The 26,490-nt window shown below is 43.6% G+C and overlaps 1 protein-coding gene across 7 annotated transcripts in view; it reads right to left on the bottom strand.

Annotated features, from left to right (window-relative positions):
- Positions 1-1,493: 1,493 nt before the first annotated feature.
- Positions 1,494-26,490, bottom strand: part of NCKAP1 (NCK associated protein 1) — a 204,527-nt gene continuing 179,530 nt past the window's right edge. For 4 of the 7 annotated variants that reach the window (XM_068245407.1, XM_068245405.1, XM_068245404.1 and 1 more), the window contains 10 exons: positions 26,212-26,309; positions 23,222-23,315; positions 21,866-21,948; positions 13,594-13,674; positions 13,341-13,382; positions 12,651-12,744; positions 8,329-8,445; positions 8,123-8,232; positions 7,404-7,493; positions 1,494-2,513 (listed from right to left, as the gene is read on the bottom strand). In XM_068245407.1, the coding sequence (XP_068101508.1) occupies positions 2,397-2,513; positions 7,404-7,493; positions 8,123-8,232; positions 8,329-8,445; positions 12,651-12,744; positions 13,341-13,382; positions 13,594-13,674; positions 21,866-21,948; positions 23,222-23,315; positions 26,212-26,309 (926 nt within the window). In that variant the 3' untranslated portion in view covers positions 1,494-2,396. The remainder of the gene's footprint in view (positions 2,514-7,403; positions 7,494-8,122; positions 8,233-8,328; positions 8,446-12,650; positions 12,745-13,340; positions 13,383-13,593; positions 13,675-21,865; positions 21,949-23,221; positions 23,316-26,211; positions 26,310-26,490) is intronic. The other 3 variants (XM_068245409.1, XM_068245410.1, XM_068245411.1) reach the window with 1 other exon arrangement.

Here is a 26,490-nt window from a genome sequence, read left to right as displayed (position 1 = left end):
CCTGGTGTGATTCACACACTACTGCAGCCAAATTGATAAGCAGTACTGCCAGGCAACTGGTATAGATTAAAAGGAAATACATCCTCCATATTATTCTCACTTCAGTTGTCCTTTAAAGTGTACCCGAGACATTGAAAGCAAAAGTATGCATACTTACCTGGGGCTTCCCTCAGCTCTGTGCAGTCCATCTGCTCCCTTGTTCTCCTTCCAGTCCCTGACAGCTGTCAGCCCCTGACTGAGCCAGTTGTGGACTATTGCGCATGTGTGCTACCGGATGTGCGCAACCCCAGATTGCTCTCCATTTGAAGGGAACGTTCTGTGCATGCGCAGTTAAGACTCAACTTGTGCAGAACGCACCCGGCTACAGTAGCACGATCGGACGGCTAGGACCAGCATACGTAGTGGCCTGCAACCTGGCTGGATCGTAGACTCTACAGCGGCAAAATGAAGGGGACCGGTCAGACAGAGAGAGAGCTAACAGACTACAGGGGGCTGGAGGAAGCCAAGGCAAGTATAAATCCTTTTAATTTCAATGCCTCAGGTTTACTTTAAAGAGACACTGAAGTATCTTAAAAATCATCTTTTTATTATAAAATCCTGTGTAATATGATAGCCCTACCTAAACCGCCGCATCCCCGCTGCTAAAATCTATCTAAATCCCCCCTAACTCCTACACAAAATTCACGACTTTCTTGGTTGTGGATTTTGCTGCCCTCTACTCTTCCGCGTGAGGCAGAGCTATGAGCTTCAGCCCTGCCTCACACGTGTCTGTCAGCGGCAGATCTCCGCCTCTCCCCCGCCCCTCTCAGTAAAGAAAGACAGAGGAGCGGGGGAGAGGCGGCGATCTGGGCTGACAGACTCGCTGAGAGGCAGAGCTGCGGCTCATAGCTCTGCCTCTCACGGAAGCGCTGCCCGGATTGCTCCCCAGGGAGTTTGGGGGGATTTAGTTAGATTAGAGCAGGGGGATGTGGTGTTTTAGGTAGGGCTGTCATATTACACAGGATTTTATTATAAAAATAAGATTTTTTTAGAGACTTCAGAGTCTCTAAGTCTCAGGGCCATATGCAATTCACTTTTTCACCCGAGTTTTATCCTAGGAGAACATTTTTCATCTTAGATTTAAAATAACTTTTTAGCACTTTGCAATAGAAATAAAAGTATCAAAAAGTAGGTAAAGCGTACTGTCAAAATTTTGAGTATTCTTTTGCTTGATGGTGGATTAAAAAGGATTGACAAGCTTTAAAATATCACCTAGGAGAAAATTCAGGAGAAAAAGTGAATTGCATATGGTCCTCCGTGTTTAAAATATGGCAAAAGCCACAGAGGCAGTGCTCCTGCAGTCTATTCACAGAACTAATTAGACACTATGATCTGGCTAAACAAGCATGGGAACACAAAGCAGTGGATTTCTTCAGCATCTATACGTGGGATAAAGACTTGTGCACTGTGCAAGAGTTTTGGTCTACTTTAAAATTAACTGAGAAAACACCCAATTTCGATACAGTCTAGTGTTTATTGTATGTTATGGAAGGTACACTTGTATTTTTCAAAAAGTTAAAACATATAAAAGTGGTTAAGGGGGGAAAAAAAACCCAATGTATCAACATTTTGATAAATGCATGAGGATGCGTTATACCATACAGTTGCTTACAATGGTAATATTAATACCAACAGAGCAGTCTGGAAGTTATTAAAAAAAAAAAAAAAAAAAAAAAAAAAAAAGATATATATGGTTTTTACAAACATGTGCTGCTGTTTAAAATACCAGGAAGAAGTAACTCTGTACTGTAAATACTGAGAAGTCCGAGATTATTTTTGCTTTTACTGTTTTTGTTCTAGAATTGACTCTGCAGAATGCAATGAAAAAAAAAAGAGAAAAAAACAAAACAAAAAAACAATATAAATGGTGCAATTACTTCACAGAAAATCACAATCACCTAGCCAAACCGTTAAGAACATAAAAAGGTACAGATTATAACTCTTCTATATGAAATAATTTACACACATCACCTATATCACCATCTAAAATAATCACTAGATACATTTCTTTGAAATAATAAACAAGCAATAATATTTTTGCATGATCCGATATCAAAAAAAACAACCAAAAAGTAGTGTTTCTGTTCTTTCCTCTATTTTCTTAATTCTTTTGTAAGAAACCATTCAGAAACTTTTTTCTTTTTACATATTTTTTTCTCTAGTGAAGTGCAACCAACCAAGCTTATCTGGTAGTACGACTGCATAAAGAAAACACTTTTTCAAAAATGCAATGGAATGGGTGGGGAGTTAAGTCACAAAACCATTTGATTTTTTTTTTCCTCCAATTCATTCAATAAAAGTACTCCACAGTTTTCAGGCTAAATAAGCTTGTGCTGTGTTTTTCATGAAGTCAATGTTTAGGACGAGGATGTGACGCTCTGTTTGTAAACTGCGTGGTAAGCATTTCGCAGCAAGACGTATGGGAAACAAGATTCCAGCAAGTCCATGGTCAGGAATGGAGACTCCTGCACAATCTGGGTAGAGACACAGAAAAAGGATCAATACATCAAACTGGTGAAAAAAAAGGCATATTTAATTTTTTTTTTACACATTCATTTATTCAGTAGACTCCAATATTTTGCTGACTCAAGTATAAGGAGAGTTAGCCATTAAGGGCTTAAAGAGAGTCTGAAGTGAGAATAAATAGTTATTTGTTTCCTGCTAGTTTGCTTAACTATTTGACATTCCTGGATGTGAAACCCACGTCCAGGAAGCCATGTGCGCTCCTGCACGCTCCCGCGGCCGATCACGCGCGCCCGCGGTTTGTTAGCTAGCGAATCAGTGAATCGGGCAACGGTGCCCGATCACCGATTCCTCTCCCCCGCAGAAAAAGCGACAGCTTCTCTCTGAAGCTATGCTTTTTCTGCTTCCTTGGTTCCCCTACGTCGCTCTAAGCGTACGTGTTACGCTTAGAGTGACGTCACTGTAAACAAACTCATGGCTGCCATCTTGTGGCCAAAAAGTAAACTACAGCTAAATGTTAAATAAAAATACACATATTTACATAAAAAAGTACAATTTAAATCCCACCCTCCCAAAAATACTCACATAAAATGTTTAATTAAAAAAACAAAAACAAAAAAAAACACCATTACAATAAAAAAAACAAAAAACAAATATTTACCTAAGGGTCTAAACTTTTTAAATATCTATGTAAAGATTAAATATTTCAATTTTTTTTTTATTATAAGCTTGTAAATAGTGGTGAATGCAAAACGGAAAAAATGCACTTTTATTTCCAAATAAAATATTGTCGCCATACATTATGATAGGGACATAATTTAAACTATGTAATAACCGGGACAAATGGGCATATACAATATGTGAGTTTTAATTATGGAGGCATGTATTATTTTAAAACTATAATTGCCGAAAAGTGAGAAATAATGATTTTTTTCAGTTTTTTTCTTATTCTTCCTTTTAAAATGCATTTACAGTAAAGTGGCTCTTAGTAAAATGTACCCCCCAAAGAAAGCCTAATTGGAGGCGGAAAAAACAAGATATAGATCAGTTCATTGTGATGAGTAGTAATAAAGTTATAGGCTAATGAATGGGAGGTGAACATAGCTCGGATGCATAAAGTGAAAAACGACTGAAAGCGAACTGGTTAAGTATAAGAAGAGGTGAAACGCCGCATTCCTGCGGCAAAATGAGAGGTTTAGACCCCCCAAATCTGGGGCAAACATCCACAACTTTCAAAGTCGTGGATTATGCTGCCCGGGGAGGCAGAGCTTTGACTCTGCCTCACTGAAGTCAATCTGCCCGCAGATCTCCGCCTCTCCCAGGCCCTCTCTGTGAAGGAAGATTGAGAGGGGCAGGGAGAGGCGGCAATCAGTGGCTATTGACTTCATTAGAGGTAGAGCTGCAGTGCTGAGCTCTGCCTCTTTCAGGAAGCGCTGCCCAAATTCCTCCCTGGGGATTTGGTGGGTTTAAATTTTAAATTTATATATATATATATATATATATATATATATATATATATATATATATATATATATATATATATATATAAATAAATATATATATATATATATATATATATATATATATATATATATATATATATATATATATATATATATATATATATATATATAAATAAATATATATATATATATATATATATATATATATATATATATATATATTTTTTTTTTCCCATCCCTTGTGCCCCAAGCAGTACTGTATATGTAAATAGAAGGCGGTTTCGCCGTCTAACAGTATCACCACTCGGAGACTGAAGGCAGGGCGGAGCTCCGCCCTCGAGCAGGAGATGCGTGCGATCTCCTGCAAAACAGAGCCCCAGGACTTGACGCCAAGTTAGGCGGTCCTGGGGATGTCGGCACGGCCACAACCATCAGCGTTAGGCAGTCGGCAGGTGGTTAATCAAACTAGCAGGTAAAAATAACTATTTATTCTCACTTCAGACTCTCTTTAAGTCCCCACATGCAGCTATAGTACCCCCCCAAGTGCATCTATTAACACAGCAGAACAGTGACTCATTGTACTGCATGTGCAAGAAGGGGGAAGGCGTTGCACAAGTTTGAGTCAAACAAAATAAGAGTTCTGCTCAACCAGCATTATTAAAGGACAACTGAAGTGAGAAAAATATGGAGGCTGCCATATTTATTTCCTTTTAAAGAGAACCCGAGGTGTGTTTAACCACTTGAGGACCCACCCTTTACCCCCCCTTAAGGACCAGCGCTGGTTTGAGTGATCTGTGCTGGGTGGGCTCTGCAGCCCCCAGCACAGATCAGGGTGCAGGCAGGGAGATCAGATTGCCCCCCTTTTTTCCCCCCTATGGGGATGATGTGCTGGGGGGGTCTGATCTCTCCTGCCTGCTGTGGGTGGCGGGGGGGGGCTCCTCAAAGCCCCCCTCCGCGGCGAAATCCTCCCCCTCCCTCTCCTACCTGGCCCCCTCCTGGAGATCCGGCTGCACAGGACGCTATCCGTCCTGTGCAGCCAGTGACAGGCTGTCTCCTGTCACATGGCGGCGATCCCCGGCCGCTGATTGGCCGGGGATCGCCGATCTGCCTTACGGCGCTGCTGCGCAGCAGCGCCGTACAAATGTAAACAAAGCGGATTATTTCCGCTTGTGTTTACATCTAGCCTGCGAGCCGCCATCGGCGGCCCGCAGGCTATTCACGGAGCCCCCCGCCGTGATTTGACAGGAAGCAGCCGCTCGTACGAGCGGCTGCTTCCTGATTAATTAGGCTGCAGCTGGCGACGCAGTACTGCGTCGCTGGTCCTGCAGCTGCCACTTTGCCGACGCACGTTATGAGTGTGCGGTCGGCAAGTGGTTAAAGAATGTTATCTGCATACAGAGGCTGGATCTGCCTATACAGCCCAGCCTCTGTTGCTATCCCAAACCCCACTAAGGTCCCCCTGCACTCTGCAATCCCTCATAAATCACAGTCGTGCTGTGAGGCTGTGTTTACATCTGTAGTGTCAGTCTCAGCTGCTCCCCCACCTCCTGCATAGCTCCGGTCCCTGCCCCCGTCCCTTCCCTCCAATCAGCAGGGAGGGAAGGGATGCAGGCGGGGACTGGAGTTCTGCAGGAGGCGGGGAGAGCAGCAGACTGACACTATAGAGATAAACACAGCCAGCTCTGACAAGCTGTTTGTCAGCAGCGTGGCTGTGATTTATGAGGGATTGCAGAGTGCAGGGGGACCTTAGGGGGGTTTAGGATAGCAACAGAGGCTGGGCTGTATAGGCAGATCCAGCCTCTGTATGCAGATAATATTCTTCAAACCCACCTCGGGTTCTCTTTAAACCTTGCCAGTTATCTGGCAGCCCTGTTTGTCTATTTTGCTGCAGTTGTGTCTGAATGACACCAGAAACAAGCATGCAGCTAATCTTGTCAGATCTGACAACAATATCAGAAACACCTGATCTGCTGCATGCTTGCTCAGGGTCTATGGCTAAAAGTATTAGAGGCAGAGAATCAGCAGGACAGGTGGGCAACTGGTATTGCTTAAAAGTAAATACATATGGCAGCCTCTATTTTCTGCTCACTTCAGTTAACCTTTAAAAAAGTTTTAACTCATTAGAAATCCAGTAGTATTCAAAAAAAGGTATCAAAAGTGCCAAAAGTGCAGGGTAAAAGCAAAGAGACACAGGCAATATTGCATAAGCCCTGAACACAGCTCTAGCATAAAAAGGTACACCTCTTGGCTAAAGTGTCCCCTGCATTTACCTTGCCCTTTTGGCACTTTTAATAGTGGCATTTTGAATATGTATTAAAACTTTATGGCCACTAAAGCTTTACTTTAACAATAGTGTTTGAGCAGACCTCTATACAGCAGCACACAGAGGTACCTGCTAGACTGCTGTGTCTGCACTGATGCTGTCAGATGCTTTGGGCACCAGCAGGGGTGACAGGAAGACACTAATGGGAGATGGCACTGTGGGAAGGGACGGGGTATAATAGTGCAATAAAAAGTCAGAAATAACGATCTGACAATTGTATAATTCTCCCCTATGATTTTCTTTATAAGTCTAGAAATTTAAATCTGACTTGTTAGTCAAGTATATGTTAAGTATACAGTGTTAGGTCAATATTCTCCAATTGTAAAATCTTTCCCCTCCCTGATTTATATTGTGAAATGCATCACAAGTAGTAAAATCTTTTGTCCTGCCAGATCTCTGCAGAATGTTGGTTTACTGAGAGCTCTATGCACAGAGGGAGATACTGCTTGCTTGGCAATTGGAAAAGCTGTTATTTCCCAAAATGCAATGAGGTTCACAGACAGGAAACGGTCAGGGCAATGGCTCTGACATCACACTGTGGGCAGGGTTGCACCACATTATTAGCCACACAAATGTCCAAGATCTATTAAAAAAAGGTATAGATTTCACATGGGAAGGGGGTATTGGTTATTTGTAACAGTATATGCTGTATGTACTTGAGTTGACATGTCTATCTTAAAGAGAACCTGAGGCGAACCTCTGGATCTTGTAGAAGCTCCCCATGTCCTCGCCCTTGCCGCCGCTTGCCGGGATAGTTTGGAAGATCCAAGCCACGCTCTCCTTCATGCAAAAGTGTGGCCATGCTGCACCAACCTGTGCAGTAGCATGGAGACCCTTGTGCACGAGATGCAGCTGTACTTGTGCAGGTGAAATACAGCCAAGCTCATTTTTGAAGACCAGCGTGGCCCCGATCCTCAATCTGGTAAGCCCTTTTAAAGGCCCACGAGTGGCAACAGAAGATCCAGAGTTTTCCCTCTTAGGAAAGTACCATATGTCGTTTTTAAGTAGAGGTTTGCCTCAGGTACACTTTAAAGTCCATAGTAAGAACGCAATAGCATTACTGATTAGGCCACAATCTTATGACCATTTAAGCACCACAGTGCTGCTAAGCTTACCATATCTAGCAGCAAATAAACAGATTCTCTGTTCCTTGTGGTCGTTTTATCAGTCTCTTGGCCAATTTTCAGCAGGCTGGAAGATGCAAGCTGTAAGAACAGAGCATAGAGAACACAAGTCTAAGTACACAGAAGTAAGATGTATGCCTGCAGCCAAGTAAGTAAAAGAAACGTTGCATAAAGGTCTCTGCTGTTCTTTAAAGGATACCCTTTCTTCAAAGGATGCGGTGTTCCTTTCTTTCTTTCTCTGTCTAAAAGAGTTAAAGATCAGATATGTAAGTGGCTGACTCAGTCCTGACTCAGACAGGAAGTGACTACAGTGTGACCCTCACGGATAAGAAATTCCAACCATAAAACACTTTTCTAGCAGAAAATGGCTTCTGAGAGCAAGAAAGAGATAAAAAGGGAAATTTCTTATCAGTGAGGGTCACACTGTAGTCACTTCCTGTCCTGAGTGAGTCAGCCACTTACATACCTGATATTTAACTATTTCAGACAGAGAAAGAAAAAAAGGAACACAGCATATTATGTGTGTGCTAGGCACTGTACATACACATGTCTATCTCATCATGCCAATTGTCACTTCGGGTATCCTTTAAAGCACTGGGTACACCCCTGTCAGCAACCATTGATCCTTACAGACAGAATTATAAACTATACATATAAATGCTCTGTCGTGGAGAAATAAAGCAATAGCCTTCATGACAATTTACACGTACAGCCAAGAACTCCTTTAAACGATCCTCGATGCTTCCTTTGTGAATGGTAAACAAGGCTGCGGCAATCTGGTTGATGGCCTTTGCCAGGCAGTGGATATTGTTGCAGTGGCCTACCGGGCAAGAGAGGCAGATGATTAGCACATGTACAGCTGTGATGCATTACAGTATGGTCTGCTGCTTTACTGAGACAGATAACATTACAATACCTTCTATGGCTGGGCTATACTGCGACATCACATTACTCGCCAGAGTTGGCAAAGAGACGGCCACAAAGACCATTAGAAGGCAGGCGATCTTGTATTCTTCCTCCGGACTGATCGTTTCTGTGAAGAGTGACCAAAAGCACATTTATACTCACTGTGGAACACACCATCTATACAACAAATCCGCAACATGAAAGGTTGTTGCTCTAACTGCTTCTGTATTTCAGATTTGACTGCTATGTTTCTGCAAAAGGTGTCCATTAACGGTACAATTCTGTGGCTGATCAACAGGCCGTTCACCATGGTAATCGATCGGAAACAATAGATCGTGCCTGTTACCAGCCAAATTACCATTAGTCAATCCCATCAGGCCAATGATTGATCCAAAAATGGATCAACTCCATTAATTTGATCAAACATTTGGCCGTGTAATTGTACCGTTGATGGGCACCTATAACAGAACAGCAGTCTACCACCATGTAAATGCGTCTCTGAGGAAAAAACAAACAAAATCCTTAAAGTGTACCTGAGATGAATTAAAAGGAAAAATTCATACATACCTGGGGCTTCCTACACACCCCTTTGGCCTGATTACTCCCTCACCGCCGTCCTCAGCCTCCTGAATCCTCCAGGTAACGTCAGCCAGTCGGCGCAGTGTGGCCAAACGCATTCTGCACCTGCGCAGTATGCTCCCAGCCACAGATGCACAACGGGGCACATGCGCGCAGCTGGGCCACGCATGCACAGTAAGCCCCAACTCCCGAGGCTACTGGTAACCATAGCGGAGGATCCAGGAGGCGAAGGAGGCTGAATTAATCTCTCAATAATATGACAGTCCCAAAATTTAAAAACTTTGAAATTAAAAAGGATTGTTCTTTAATGCGATTGTAACTCGAATATATCCCCGATATTATCTGTATTGATGGGAACTGCTCAAAGCAATTGACTTTAAAGGACTACTGTAAGGGGGGGGGGGTCGGGGGAAAATGAGTTGAACTTACCTGGGGCTTCTAATGGTCCCCCGCAGACATCCTGTGCCCGCGCAGCCACTCACCGATGCTCCGGCCCCGCCTCTGGTTCACTTCTGGAATTTCAGACTTTAAAGTCTGAAAACCACTGCACCTGCATTGCCATGTCCTCGCTCCTGCTGATGTCACCAGGAGCGTACTGTGCAGGCACAGACCATACTGGGCCTGCATAGTACACTCATGGTGACATCAGCGGGAGCGAGGACACGGCAACGCAGGCGCAGTAGTTTTCAGACTTTAAAGAGAATCTGTACTCTAATATTCTTACAATAAAAAGCATACCATTTTATTCCTTATTTTCTCCTGTGCCCCTCTGTGCTGTTTCTGCCACTCCCTGCTGCAATCCTGGCTTGTAATAAACAGTTTTAGGCAGTGTTTACAAACAAAAGACTGGCTTCTAACCAGAGTATCATAGGCTGAGAACTAGCTTACTGTGTGACTCATGCAGAGCTTGGAGGGGGTGTGTAAAGCTTCTGCCAATGACAAGCAGTGCTGCACATTCCAGCCTCAGCCCAACAGACACGACAGATGAAAGGAGATAAGATTTATTACAGAGACAGTGCAAGTAGGAAAGGCTGCAGTAAGACAGACCACATTAGAACAGTAATAGGAACTTATAGGACAGAAGAAATAAGGCTTAAAATTTTGTTACAGAGTCTCTTTAAAGTCTGAAATTCCAGAAGTGAACCGGAGGCGGGGCCGGAGCATCGATGAGTGGCTGCGCGGGCACAGGATGTCTGCGGGGGACCATTAGGAGCCCCGGGTAAGTTCAACTTATTTTCGCCCGACCCCCCCTACGGTATTCCTTTAACGTCAAACTTTTCCTCAAATCTTAATCAAAATCACCAATTTAAATTACTGCAGGCGTTGTGTGCTGCAGACAGATGCTTTTGAAGCATATATAAATCACACAGCTTTTAACTTTAGACCGACAATAAGCTAATCTGCGGCTTTTTCATAAAATTGGTTGCCAGCCACAAGAAAAGCTGACGTAAATACAGAGACTTCAGATGGAAATGAATAAAAATTAAACTGACCACAAATCTAACCACAATGTCTTTTCATAAACACAAACAGCTCTCTGTATAAATTGAATAGCTGAATATTTAAAATAAGTTGCATGAAAGAAAAAAAATATCTGTATCTATCGCTCTCATGTGGAACAGTGGTCAATAAAATCCATGTCAACGACAAACTGATTCTCATCTGCTGTTTTGATGGCGGATGTAAAATATTTATCACATGCCTATAAAAAGGGCGCCACATTAATTTGGAAGCCAGGGACAGCTGCTAGTAGAATATTGGTAAAATTATTGATATTATAGTATTGCTCAACCTAACCTTATTCTCACTTAAACCCTCCCTTCTATCAATGCAAGAAGTTTTAAATCAGGATGATACCATTTATTGGCTATCCTAACATTACAGCCGATGTGGCGCCTATTTTACCAGAGCGCCAAAGGGACCCAAATTACCTCTCAATTTTTTTTACCACCCGCACAAACCAGGAGAGACGTGAGAAAAGCCTATCATTATATCACCTCCTTTCACTTCGGAAATGCTAGTTTCCAGGCTGTCATATGATCTATTGTCTAAGTCAACGATGTTCAAAATATCAACAATAGAGGACTAACACAACAGATAGGCACTTAACATTTTAAAGTCACAAAGAGTATTTATAGAATTCCACTTATTTCTGGATTCCTTTATCCTCCTTGCCGGTTATCCCAAGCTCAGCTCGGGGTAACCTGCGCAGGAGGATTTCTCAGGCCTCGCTGGGCCGATTTGCATAATTTTTTTTTAGTTACATGCAGCTAGCACTTTGCTAGCTGCCTGTAACACTCGATCGCCGCCGCTCGTCGCCGATCCGTCGCCCCCCCCCCCCCCAGACCCCTTGCGCAGCCTGGCCAATCAGTGCCAGGCAGCGCTGAGGGGTGGATCGGGATTCCCTCTGACGTCCCGACGTCCATGACGTCATCCCGCCCCGTCGCCATGGCGACCGGGTGAAGCCCAGCAGGAAATCCCATTCTGAACGGGATTTCCTGCTTACTCCAATCGCTTCTCGAGTGGCTGCAGAGCTGTCGCTGCTCAGCGGCTATCATGTAGCGAGCCCTGGGCTCGCTAAATGATGTAAAAAAAATGATTTGTGGATCAGAGAGGCAGAGTTGAATAATGTGATTACACAGCACAGAGGCATGTGGAGTGCGCATATGATAAGGGGTGGAGCAAAGTCACTAGTATAGAGAAATCTGGTCAGAGGCGGACATAGTCTGCACAGAGGCCCCATGACCTGTAGGACCATGCAGCAGCACCACAGTAAGGGCTGGATTGTCCTCTAGGTTCTTTTTCATGTATTTTTTTCTGTGCAACCCTCCCCCCCCCCCCTCCCATGACTATAGTAGGGATTAGATTGTGAGCTCGTCTGAGGACAGTGGCATGGCTATGGACACTGTACAGCGCTACAGAAGATGTTAGTAGAGCTCATATACACTGTTTGGATTTATCCATAATCTGTTATAACCATGTTACTCACGTAAAGCAGAGGGACACCAAGAGCCCCAAAAATGTAATGCGTCTTGGGGACAACAAATAAATGAGAAGTTAAAATTATACTTACAAACCAGGGTTACCAATAGGCAACCACTGTATAGGCAGGTGGGGAGAACAATCCTGACCCCAACTCAGGAATAAAAAGTCACTCTCTGTAGACAGGAAAATAGGGTAACAACCCTCCACCCAGGGTGGACTCAATATAGTTCCAAAAGGCGCAGAGGCGCCGAGCTCCCCGATATAATACAGATGCTGTGACTCCTACTGTATTTTGCCGGAGGAAGCGGGATGTATGGCCCATGAAACACGTCGCATTGTCTTTTGGGAGTTCCGAATAAATTGTTGACCGTCTGAATCGCAGTCCTTGCTTGTGGTTGTGTGAAGGGGGTAAGACCACCGCTGCCTCCTCTGTTTAACCAGTTGGTTTTTTAAGTTCATTTAATTACCTTGTATTCCTTTGGCGCCTCTGTATCTTGTACACTATGTTACTCACATGGGGCCCCTTCATTTATTTTGCACAGTGGCCCACTGTTGGCTTTGTCCGCCACTGAATCTAGTATATAGATGCGCTCTCAGGAAAAGCACTGCCCTTGTGAAGTAGCAAGGTTATAAAACAGCATTAAATAAATACAATGAGTAGAGTACGATTCTCCTGTTTAAAACAAGCTTTAAAAGTAATATTACATTTTTTTCATGGGAAAAAAAATTGATTTTACACAACAAGATCAAACAATATATACAACGTACCAGATTTCTGGGAGGATAATGCCACAACTAAGGCTGGATCAATTTCACAGGGTAATCCAGCTGCAGATGACAGCTCGTACACATTCATCGCAACCTTTAAATAAAAAAAAGAAAAAAAAGTACATATATATTTAAAACTACTTGAGCAACTAATTAGACAGTCCACAGTTGTGGCCATGATTACCTATTTCTAAGAACTGGTGAAAATGGATTTACGAAACAACTAGAACTATGGAAATGTGCATTTTGTCCCCAGAATCAGATAACATTCTAATTGATCTAGTCATAAGAAAGAGAATTACTGCCCGTCTACATCACTTTTTCCTCCCCTCCCACCTAACCCTAAGGATGGCAGCACATTTCCCAGTTTACATTCCCTTCTTTACAACCACTAACCTCCCCCACTCAGTCTCTTTATTTCTGGGGCAGGGATGCAGGTGTCGCACTGTGGGACTGGTGTACAGCTACATACACACATACGATAATTGCCACCCGTTGACCCATCAAGAAATGATGATGTACAGACACATCCCTAGCCTCGAGGCTGGTGATGTGTTCTGTTGTTATGGGGGAGGGGGCAATTTCTGCAGCACAGACTATCATTACAGTACACTGCAGCATTCTTAGAGTTTAGTCTGTGCCCCGCCCCTCCAGGGCTAAATAATAAATAAATGCATTAAAGATACAAACCAAGCAGCAGACGTGGTCCCTTTCAGAGGCCTTCCAGCTCAGCTGCATTAAGTCAAGTGAATATATTTTTAAAACAGGATTTTTAGCCAACAGAAGCCTAGTTAAACGCAAAAATGTAACACTTGGATGCCGACTACTAAGCTATCAGATAATATATTTAAATATGTGTCTATAGATGGGCATTAAGTGAATTATTACAGTGTGATTAGTTTTAGCTAGAGGTGTTGGCTTCTCCATGTAACTGGTCTCTTACCTTCATGTCAGTCTCCCGTGGAATGTGATCCTTGAAGTCTTCAACAGAACTTACAAGGAAAGGAATGTGGTAAGATAAGACCTGAAGGAAGAATGGGAAAAAGTAAGAACAGCACACTCTCTGATCTGCTAACCAGCTGAGAAAAGATGGACACCAAGTATTCATGAAACAAGTCATTCAAGAGATCTGCTAATCAGCTGTCAGCCACCAAATCTCCATAAAGCTAGATCAAAAGGGAAAAATACAGCTGCAAAAAAATGCTGTCAATCTTTCATTAAATCCCGCGAAACAGAATCACACCATCTATACTACTATATATACAGTATTCATAAAACTTATAAAAAAAGAACATATGGGTTTAGCAGAGCGCTAAATGTCAATAAGGAAAACAAAACCTGAAAGGTTTTACAAGTGTAAAAAATATGCAATTGTGATTTTGGTGTGGTTAATGGACTCCTCTAAGTGAATATGAAGCACTGAAAACACAAAAAAAGAAATACATTCATTAAACACACTAAGAATGCAGACTTAATTTAACACGAAACCAAGCAATGGGCAGCGGAGAGATTTATGATCACGAATAGGCTTTGTAATGCATATTACATCCTGATTGTATAAAGACAAGTACTCAGACACACTGTAGAGGTGAACATATTACCACGGTCCGGCATAACCCCACTGGGGCAGGGATTGTTGCTGACAAATACAGAAAATGGTAGCAATTCTTAGAAGTGGAAAACCGACGCTAGTCTACTTTAGAGGACCCAGGAAAAAAAACACACGTGACTTCTCCAATCATGAAGCGTTTTGATTGGCCAAATAGTGTGGGCGTGTCATTACCATTACCCATCTGAAACCTAAAAGATCGAGAGGGTGCTGTCCAACCTAATCACAAAAGCGGAACTGGCCATGGAGAAGTGCATGTAAAAGTCAGCACAGATCTCTTCCTACAATATTTTTTATTTTTCCTTCAGTTGTGGTCTACAAACTGCTATACACAACTTCTGTGTTACCCTGTCTAACTACTGTGTATAAATGAGGCAGTCCAGAATGCACACCTCTAGCTTCAGGTGAAATATCATCTGATAGTGTTCACATCATCAACTTGTAAAGAGGATTTAGCCAGTGGTGTCTTTACCTCTACTGACCCACACAGGAACACCCCCCATAGATGGACTGGCACTGCAGGACTCCAGGCCAGAGGAAGAAGCTTCCATGACAGGCAGAAGTCAGTGGCCAGGCAGAACATAGAAGACACTTCCAGCACCATCAATGAGACCACAAATGGAAGCAGTTTATATTCACTCAGGAATGTTTAGCACAAGACAGCTACTTTTTCAAGAGCAAATGTATGTGGCCATTCTGAATTCTGGCAACTGTACATCATTTTAATTGTTGAAACCATACATACACTATATATTGTCCTAAGTTGCCTACAAATCATGGTTAAGTAGAATCCCTTTATAGTAAACTCCAAGGGACCAGGAAAAGCAGTTTACTATATAAGAAGTTTACATTATCAGAATTGGTCACACATTATATATTTATACAGATGCATAAGCTGGGACCTGAGGACTGAGTTTACTATACCGAGATTCTACTGTATTATCTTGTGACTGTCTACACCATCAATGGGAACTAAGGGCTCTTTCACACCAGAGCCCGTTTTCTGCGGTTTACCGCAAAGTCGAAACTTTTCGTTAACCAAGTTAAAATGAAAGTCCATAGACTTTCATGTTACCTTTCACACCCGGCACTGCGTTTCGATGCACCCGGGAGCTTTTAATAGTCGGGAGCCGGCGTTTTCCCGTCGGGTGAATTAATAGCTACCACCACTGATTGCGTCGCACCCCAACATCCCGACGACACGCCTCAGGCTATTCAACGAACGGCTCCTGCACACGTTGTTAGATGTGAAAGAGCCCTTAGCAGCTAGCACAGGACTGTGGATACAGGGAGAGAGGTCAATAGGCAGAACAATGGCAGCTGAGCATGAAGGATTATTATAATTATCTCTTTTCACACTTCTCACACTGAAATATTTAGGAGGATGAGTCAAACTGAACAGCTGGGACATCAAAAAAGAGCCTGATCTGCTTAAAGAAAAGAAAAAATCACTTTTAACAGCCATGATTATACACCTGACCATATCAAAAAGCAGCCATTACAACGACAGGCTGGAATGTGGGAGCTTTCAGCCTCAGTGCACTAAAAATTAGTAATGTACAGTAAAACTAAGCAGTTTAGTTACATAAACCTGAGCGGATGATGTACAGTGAAAGCTCCATGGGAAAGCCTTCAGCTGTCCCAAGCCCCCTCATTCTCCCCCCCGTGTCAGTGAAGGCATCTATGCAACAGAAATGATTGGAAGGTAGACAGAATGGTGCTTACTAACCATTCTAGAAACCCCACTTAAACCTGGGCCCATAAAAGAGAAACTTTCTGACTCATTTGCCTGAGAAGTCGTTACCTGAAAGGCCTTAATGCTAGGTCAGCTGGATAGCGTACTTTTTTTTTTCAATTGTTAAATACATTTCACACTGTACCTAAGGTCCCCCCCGGTTCTTTCTTGCTATTGTCGGGCAACAGAGTAAAAGGCCGCTATTCTAATTGAGCGGCTAAGATAAGATATAAAACAGTCACTGCATGGAGGAAGGAGCATTAAAAGCAGGGAAACCCTGATAAAATCTTTCCAGGAGTCGGCAGTGGTGGCCCTGCTTGTAAAGGCATGTACACACGCCAATTTTTTTTAAACTATGGGTCATCAGACCCATCCACGGGATCAGTCAAAACCAGCCTCATCAGCCTGACGACAGCCTGTACTCACATGCAAACTGTGGTCAGAATGACCGCCCCCCGCGAGTGGGTCTGACAACTTGTACTTTAAAAAAATCTGGCGTGTGTACGCGCCTTAACGCTTCTTCCTCCATGAGCATACTATTTGAATAATTGAACACATTGCTTGCCATTTTTGAAGAGAAGCACCACGCTCCACGTTAGTAAAAGCATCTACACCATTTTTCCATTAGTCCTATTCTATGCCCTATCACATGACCCTTTGTGGAGTTCTTTAAAATTCAGGGTAAGTTTTGTTTTGGTCTTTGTTTAACCTCCCTGGCAGTATGGACGAGCTGAGTTCGTCCAGCAAAAACGTTAATGACGAGCTGAGCTCGTCCATGCCGACAGGGAGATTTCCGGTTTCTCTGCCCCGCCGGCTGCCTTTTTTTCTCATCAGAGGGATTCCCCAGGATGGCTGGATGCCTGACTGCACGCTGTGGGTAGCGATCTGTGCTACCCACAGCGTGCAGAACAAGCATCCAGCCACCCTAGGGAATCCCTGGGCAGCCAGCGGGGCAGGGAATGTGCGGGGTTCCCCCCTGTATGCGGAGGCTATGTGGGCGGGGGGATCCCCCTCTGTGCGGGTGGGGGGATCCCCCTTCTATGGTGGCTGTTGTGGGTGGCCTATTCCCCCCTCCCTCCCGATCTCCTCCCTCCCGATCTCCTTCCCCCCCCCCTCTAAGCCCGTGGAGTAAATAGTTGTACTCACCAGAGGGCTTTCTCCAGCGACGCAGCAGCACTTCCTCCTCCATCTCCAAAGTCCCGGTCTCTGTACAGTTACATTACGAGGCTTGGTGACGTCACCAAGCCTCGTAATGTAACTATACAGAGAACGAGACTTCGGAGATGGAGGAGGAAGTGCTGCTGCCATCGCTGGAGAAAGCCCTCTGGTGAGTACAACTATTTACTCCACGGGCTTAGAGGGGGGGGGGGGGGGGGGAGGAGATCGGGAGGGGGGAGATCGGGAGGGAGGGGAGAATAGGCCACCCGCAACAGCCACCATAGAAGGGGGATCCCCCCACCCGCACAGAGGGGGATCCCCGCCCAAAACAGTCACCATAGAAGGGGGATCCCCCCCACCCGCACAGAGGGGGATCCCCGCTCACAACAGCCACCATAGAAGGGGGATCTCCCCACCCGCACAGAGAGGGATCCCCCCGACCGCATAGCCTCCGCATACAGGGGGGAACCCCGCACATTCCCTGCCTCGCTGGCTGCCCAGGGATTCCCTAGGGTGTGCTTGTTCTGCACGCTGTGGGTAGCACAGATAGCTACCCACAGCGTGCTAGGAGGGGGGGGGGGACCTGGAGGGGGACATCTGGCTACCTATAAATCTGGCTAAACACCTGGCTCACTATATACCTGGCTAAACACCTGGCTCACTATATACCTGGCTAAACACCTGGCTCACTATATACCTGGCTAAACACCTGGCTCACTATACATCTGGCTAAACACCTGGCTCGCTATACATCTGGCTAACTATACCTGGCTGCACATCTGGCTACCTATACATCTGGGTCTTATACTCACCATTGGCATGCTGATCCCTCGTCGCGTACCTCTGATAGCTTCCCCAGTGTCTTCTTCCATGTCCCTTGGCGGATTTTGCTTCTCCCTCGGCGATCACATGTCCCTCGTTGATCGGTGTATATGACACCAGGGTCACACAGCGTCATCAACATCTTGCAGAAAACACTTTTTTTTTTAAATTGAATTCAATACAATAACCTGTATTGAATTCAATATAAAAAAAAATTGGTTGCAAAAAAAAAAAATGGTTGCAAATTATTGGAAATTAATTGAAACACTTTTTGCACGGAAATCCTGGGGAAACTGAACGCCAGGGTGGTTAATCAATACAATCATGGATCGGCACTACTGGGCCAAACGAAAGGAACGTGCTGGGTCCATCCTGTGTGCCAAAAGGGTCACAACAACAAGAAATCTCTGACCAGCAAACTGGGCGGCTTGTAAAAGGGCCAAATAGCCCGAAACAGTGGGCTGTAGCTGCCGATAGCATTCATGTTTTAACTTTTTTTTTCAATAAATTCAGTATTTTACTTTTTGGAACTGTGCGGGTCCCAGATGTCTTTTTGTTTAATATGCATTTAGCAGTTTTACGCATTTAGCATTCAACAATGTCCTAATTTTTTCCTGAAGTAGCAGAAATGTCAGTTCACTCCTAACTAATCCTTCACTAAAGAGAACATCGGTGTAATTTTAAAGTAACCTCCTGGATGAGAATGTGACATGTAAATATTAGTGTCCATCTGAGGCACTCTTGGCTTAATTCCTAGTGTAAAAAGAATAAAGTAAAGGCCATTAAGGGATTACAGAAAAATGACATCTGCTGGAGTACAAAGCTAATTCATACCTGGCACAACTTCACACAGTAGCCAGACAGATAAAGAGACATACTGGATTGGACTCGAGGTTCAATACTAGACATTCAACATACAAAGCACAGACTGCAGATTTGTGTGCACGACTGTTCTACCTAAACGTGTAAAGATATTGCATCCTCAACATACTCTGATCAATTCAAACAATGTCGTAGTAGAGGAAAGTTACACAAAAAATTAAACTGAGTTTTGCAGCTTGTTATTTATTGCACAAGCTAGGTTAGAAATGCTGTCATATCATATGACAGAAGAAAATTAGATCATAAAGTTGCTTAAAGCAAAGGGGAGATTTATCAAGACAGAAGCAGGGGTGACGTGAAACAACGCCATTCAGAATCCAAATTTAAAGCCCAATCTACACAATATGATTCTTTGTGCGATTCGATTACGATTCTATTTACGATCCAATTAAATCCGACATGTGCGATCAGGATTTGATTCAATTCAATTCGATTTGCCATTGCAAAACAATGGCAAATCGAATTGAATCGAATCCCAATCGGACATGTCGGATTTAATCGGATCATAAATAGAATCGGAATCGAATCGCACAAAGAATTGTATCGTGTAGATGGGGCTTTAGTTCAGCTTATGTGTGGTTGGATGTCCCTGGCAACTGTGGTTTGTTTACTACAATCCACTTAGCAACCTGTCTTGACAAATTTTCTTATTATGGGCCTTTTCTACTCCTCTATCATATTTTTGTGATTGCTTAAGTCAAGCTTGTATGCTATTGTATGGAACTGTGAAATAAACCGATGCTTTATAAAGAATAATTATCCTTATACAGATTCACACATGAGTAACCAAGCAACTCAGGGTGACCCAAACCACTAGGAATGTATAGGGGGATAAGAGAGACCGAAAAGTCCTCCTACCAATAAGCAATGTTTGGTGTTGTGAAGTCAAGCCGAAAATCATCCGACTCTAGTTTATGAAACTACGACTTCTTCCTTTATAAAACCACTGACTTCAGGTACCCCAAAATTGCTCGGACTGATGCTTCGATCCCACAGCCATACTTCTGACTCGGATATTCAATATCAACTAAGAACGTCCTCCCTGCTCTAAAAGATTATCCACAGCATGATAACCTTTATGGAAAAAATACTTCATTACAATGGAAATCTTAAAAACAAAAAAGTTTTACTTGGTTTCACTTCTGTAGAAGGCACTGAAAATAGTTAAAGGGAAGGTTCAGGGACTGTTTAAAAAAAAATTAAAATCCGCATCCACTTACTTGGGGCTTCCTCCAGCCCGTGGCAGGCAGGAGGTGCCCTCGGCGCTGCTCCGCAGGCTGCCGGTGGTCTCCGGTGGCCGACCCGACCTGGCCGGCGGCCAGGTCGGGTTCCTTCCGCGTTCCAAAATGCGCCTCACGGCGGCGCGCTGACGTCATCGGACGTCCTCCGGGCTTTACTGCGCAGGCTCAGTAGTTCTGAGCCTGCCACGGGCTGGAGGAAGCCCCAGGTAAGTGGATGCGGATTTTTATTTTTTTTAAACAGTCCCTGAACCTTCCCTTTAAAGAGAGTCTGAAGCGAGAATAAATCTCGCTTCAGACCTCATAGTCAGCAGGGGCATGTGTGCCCCTGCTAAAACGCCGATATCCCGCGGTTAAACGGGGGTCCCTTACCTCCCGAAATCCCCTCCGAGCAGCGCATCCCCTCTTCCGGATTAAGGCAGGGCTAACTGCCGCAGCCCTGCCTCATGCACGTCTGTCAGAGCGTATCTCCGCCTCTCCCCCGCCCCTCTCAGTCTTCCTTCGCTGAGAGGGGCGGGGGAGAGGCGGCGATGCGCCGCTGATAGACGGCGCTGAGAGGCAGGGCTGCAGCCGTTAGCCCTGCCTGAAGTGCAGCAAAATCTACGACCAAGTTGGTAGTTGATTTTGCAGGGGGGTTTTGGGGGGTCAGGGACCCTCGTTTAGCCGTGGGATAGCGGCGTTTTAGCAGGGGCACACATGCCCCTGCTGACTGAGACAATAAGCGAGATTTATTCTCGCTTCAGTGTCTCTTTAAGCCTCAGTGTTTACTATATGCAGAGCTGCCTAGGAAGAGCTCTTCTCAGTGTAGTCACTGTTTCTGATAATTAGACAAGTGTATCTGCCTAAACCAACACAGAATAGAGATACAGAGAAGTGATCTTTCTAGCAACTATATGCGGAAGATGATGTTTAGTCACACAAATACTCAACAGTGTTCCTATTAAATGATAGTGGAGACTAATTATAAAATACTTTTTTGTAGCGTACATTAATGCTGCTATGAGGCGACTGCTGCGGTTCCTGGATTGCAAAAAGCAAACTAACAATTTTCATATTCAATGCCCTTTTATATAGCCTCCTGAATGCCATGATCACAACACCACTCCCATTTTGTCAGTTAGACCATGGCTAATACAAAATGCCGCAACTACACCTCTCACATCAGGAAAAGGTTATGACCTTTAACTTGTCCACAGAAGGAACGCACAACTGTGTCAACAAAAACAGTAAGCAATTTATCTAAGAATAAAAACACAGTATACCACTATAACACCTCTGAAACACTGAATATTATGTTAGGATGAATTACATTGGAAACTACATAAAAAAGTAAATACATTGTTTCACTGTAGTTGCTCCATCTAAATTAACAAGTAATTGCAAGACTGACAGAAGACTCATTTAAAGTGGACCTGAACTCTCGCACAGGCGTGAAGAATACAAAGAAATCCACCCTGCATGTGTTTATAGAGAACAGCCTGTCTAATTCTACCGTATCAAGTAATGAGCTGGTGTAATTTGATCCCCCAGCTGTCTGCTGAGTCTGCGAAGTTGAGATCTAATAAGTAGACACAGGATGTTAACCATTTCTGTGCTACTAGCAAACCAGGAAGTAACAACACTGCAGCAACTCTGTAGGAGCAACAAGAAAAAAATTTTCTGTAAAGGTTATTATGCTGTTGCTTATCTTTTAAAGCAGAGAGGAAGTTCTGAGTTCAGGTCCGCTTTAAACACTCAAAAAATAAAAATAAATTCTATTCAAGTTTCTTACATCTCGTAGAGCTTCTTGTGCAAGAGATCTGAATGATAAAATCACTCCAATGATCGTCATCCTCTTCAAGACACTATCTACTGCTACAAAAACAAAAGCAAACATGAGCCAAGCAAATCCAGGGATTTCAATGATAACTGCAACAGTTACAATATTTTAACACAAACAAAAAAAGGATGAGAAAGCAAAGTCACAAATGAAAATAGGTTTACTTCTAGACACTTAGCCTAAAATACTAATACCTAGGTGCAGTGGTTCCTAACCAGTGTGCCGCGGCAGCATCGGGTATGTGTCGCTGCCCGCCTCTCTCTCTCCCTGCTCTGTCATTTAATTATAGCAGTGCTACAAGAAAATGGCTGCTGATGTCCACAAATGCGGACATCAGTGGCCATTTTCTTGTAGCCATCTAGCAGAGGAGGCGGGAGAAGAAGAGAAGACACCTGTGACACAGGAGAGGCGGTGGCAGCGGGAACAGAGGTAGCGGCCGCCAGCATAGAAGGATACACGAGCGGTGGCCGCAGGAACAGGAGGGGGGAGAAGGCTGGCCACCTAAGCTATGCCGGGGCAACTATTCTACCCATACTGGAGCTACTATACTACCTATACTGGGACATCTATATTATCTAAACTGGGCAAGCTATACTACCTAAACTGGGCAAGCTATACTACCTAAACTGGGGCATCTATACCACTTATATTGGGGAACTATACTACCTATACTGGGGCAACTATATTGCCTATAGTGGGGCAATAATACTACCTATACTGGGGCAACAATACTACCTATACATATGTGATGTGTCACAGAGATCTGAGCGTTTGGCATGATGTGTCACGACTTCAAAAAGGTTTGGAACCACTGACCTAGTGGAAAGGTTAATCTTTTTTTTAGTACCAAAAGCTATACAATATATCAACATAGAAGCCATCTGGTAAGTAAGTGCCAATAAGAATCCTTGAACGTCTGGGTCTCACTTGTGCAGAAAACAGACTTTTTTGTCAGCACATCACAAAACTGAGCGTGAACAGATACTATTTTATAAATGGGATCTGTCCACACTCGTCAGTTTGCAATGTATCCCTTGTGGTAAGCGGTCCACACTTCTGTGCTGTCTGCGGTAATCCTGGACAGGTGAATGTGTCCCCATAATTAAACACATCTGCCCGGGCTGCAGCCGGCTGCCAATGTGAACCCAGCCTCACTGGAACAGTATATGCCTTGATATTAAAGATACCCAGAATGGTTTGTCTCACAAGTCTTCACAAATCAACTGTAATGGGGGTCAAGCTGTAAAGCTGCATTAACGCTGCTTTTAGACTAGGCCACTGACTGTATTCATCTATATGGTCACTTACAGGATAGTCGCTTGAAAAGTGCTGCCATCTGTTCCGGCTTGTCAAAGCTTGTCCTCATCTGTGTTAAGACATCCACATTTTCCACCACAAGTTTCTACAAAGAAGGGTAAGTGTAAACATTACTGCACATTAAAGGATTATACAGATTAGCAATTCCATAAACACCTATAAAACATATGCGTCTTATACCACCAGTGATATGTGGTAAAAGGTACCTTCCAATAACAGACGCTTCAATTAGCTTTTATTACCACAAATCCCACTGGCAGAAACCAGTTGACATACACCACTGGCAGTGGCATTATTGTTTTGAAGCAGAAGAAAAACTTTAGAAATTAAACTGCTTTACAAGAAATCAATCCACATACCACGAAACAATAATAAAAAAAAAATCTACAATTTTTTTTAAAGTGCACCTTATGGAGCAAAAATATAGTACTTGCATAGAGGGAAGCCTCTGGATTGCTGGCTGAGAGCATTGCTCTCTCCACTCACCTCAGCCACCACATGACATCACTCACACGTCAGCCCTTCTCCCCATGTCAACATGGCTTGTTTTTGGCCTGCAGGCTAGCTACGCGTTTGTACGGGATCAGCTCTGCAACGTTGCTGCTGGGCAACATGCCTAGTACGTGTGTCTAAGACTAAATGGTAGCGACCCACATTTGTGGCTTTTAATAGCATATCTATGAACAGAGCAGATAACCAAGTGACTGTTCTTCCCAAAAGTAAATCCTCATATGTACGAGGACTGTCGACTGGTACGGGTCAGGATTATATCCCTCAGGTGATAGGTTGAGGCTGTACAGACATGTTCCGTTGCTATGAAACGGGGGGGGGGGGGGGGCGATGGCTACACAAAGCTGGCAGGGTGATTAGGATGAGTCAATCGCTTTCTGATGCTAGATCCTTGGCAGAGGAGGCCCCTATCTGCCACCTCAGCCAAAAAGCACCTAACAACTTAACAGATGTACTTCTAACATATTGGTGCCAAATACAGGAAGACCCCTTCAAAATTACAGCGGTGTTCAGGCTTCAAAAGGTCATTGGATGGCACAAGGGGCCCTACACATAGAAGTAAAAACAGTAAAGAAAGAATACTGACTGGAATAGCCAAAACATGCTTCCCCTTCTAGCTTGTGATGTGACCTGTCTACCACTGATTATGAAGATAGACAGGTTGGCACAAGCTGTGGACATGCAAGCACAAAAGACATTTATCAGGGATTATATCCACTCTAACTGAAAGATGCATTCTCCAAAATGAAAAGCTCACAGAAGGAGAAACTAAGGAAGCCTACAATAAGGACAGGGGAGTTGTTTAATTAAGCCAAAAAATGACAGAATCTTGGCCCAGGTCCTGGGCTGAAGAATTTGCTACTACCTGGCCTTTTGTGAGAATACAGACAAAAGAGGATTTTAAGATTTTAGCAGCCTGCAATAAAAAAACTAAAATCCAACTGTGACGTACAAAGCAGAAATCACAATATACACGTTATAATTTACGAAACTTAAGAAATATGCATATTGCAGAAACTGAAATGTATTATACAGCATCAAAATAACTTCTCCCTGCTGTTCTCTTTCAACCTTTACCCGGCAAGTCTTAAAAACTCCCCACTGATAACTGTGTGGGGCTGACTTATTAAGACAGGTCCAAAGCAAGCTAAAGCAGATGCCAAAAGCAACCGATCTACATTTTTACTCCAGCTAATAGACAAAACCTGATTAGTCACTGTATGCAACCGCTGCACATTTGTGCTAGCTTTGCAAATGCTTTGCTAAATCCAACCTGATTTGCTCTGTTCAAATGGTGTATTGCTAGAGTCCCTCTCCACCCTCCCTGTGCCAGTACAGGATCACTCTTCACTATCAATAGATTACTCTTCTTCTCGCAAACATAATTTAAAGGGAAGGTTCAAGCAAAATAAAAAAAGGAGTTTCACTTACCTGGGGCTTCTACCAGCTCCATGCAGCCATCCTGTGTCTCGTAGTCACTCACTGCTGCTCCAGTCCCCCGCTGGCAGCTTGCCAACCTCGGAGGTCGGCGGGCTGCATTGCGTACATTTTTACGCATTCCCGCTAGTGCAGGAACATTAACACATACATTTTTACGCATTACTGGTTCAATGCGTAAAAATTTACGCATTGAACTAGTAATGCGTAAAAATGTAAGTGTTAATGTTCCTGCACTAGCGGGAATGCGTAAAAATGTACGCAATGCAGCCCGCCGACCTCCGAGGTCGGCAAGCTGCCAGCGGGGGACTGGAGCAGCAGTGAGTGACTACGAGACACAGGATGGCTGCATGGAGCTGGTAGAAGCTCCAGGTAAGTGAAACTCCTTTTTTTATTTTGCTTGAACCTTCCCTTTAAAGGACAGCTGCACCCTTTGAAACAAAAAATGTAGATACCTAACTAAGAGGCAGGAAGGCTATAAATCTCTTAGAGCCTTCCCTTTCCTCTCTGCATTTCCATTGCTATGCCACCGGGGGTTTCAAATCTCCTGCTGGCTGCATCTTCCGGTCTCTGAGTACTTCCAAAAAAGGAAGTGACTCCATACTGCGAATGCAGTATGCCCCTGCATTTATTTTGCAGCAGGCATGGTCTTTAAAAGTAGGTGTGGCTGCTTATTTTAATACCCCCTATTACACTGCCCCTCATTATACTGTCTCCTTATCCTAGAGCTTTTTTTTATTAATGTGCTAATTATTATTCTGACCCCCAATTTAGTGCTATTTTTTTACAGTATCCCCTATTATAATGTGTTATCAATCATACTTCCTCCACGATGGGAAAATGCCAAGGAACCCTGGTTGAGAAAGCCTGTTCTAGGGTATGGATACCATGTGTTGAGAGCCTAGGTGCTACACAACTATAGATTATCCGCATTGCCCTCTTTTGCACACATATCCTGTCTGTAAAATATATTTGTACAGTACAACAGAAGATTATGACTATATTTAAATAGTAATAATTATTTCCAATGGTACCTTGAGCTCAGCCACTTGGGAGGAAATATGCCACATGAGACTTTCACTGAGGAACTTCATACCGTATGGTCCCAGCAGCTCTGATAGTGCTCTCATCTCTGCAGGGCATCACAACACAGAAATTACATAATCAACATACCATGAGAACAATGGTGAAATGCGACACTTAAAAAGGTAATGAATGGCGTAAATAGTTCAACTCTGCAGTTCAGTTCTTCAGTGTTATGCTGGGAATACACGGCTCGATTCTGAGCTGATTAGATAGTTGGTTAGATAATT

Source organism: Hyperolius riggenbachi, chromosome 7 (genome assembly GCF_040937935.1).
Source record: "Hyperolius riggenbachi isolate aHypRig1 chromosome 7, aHypRig1.pri, whole genome shotgun sequence".
In the NCBI taxonomy this organism is placed as follows: domain Eukaryota; kingdom Metazoa; phylum Chordata; class Amphibia; order Anura; family Hyperoliidae; genus Hyperolius; species Hyperolius riggenbachi.
The sequence above is the reverse complement of the archived record's forward strand: the minus strand, read 5'-3'. Positions and strand labels throughout refer to the sequence as shown.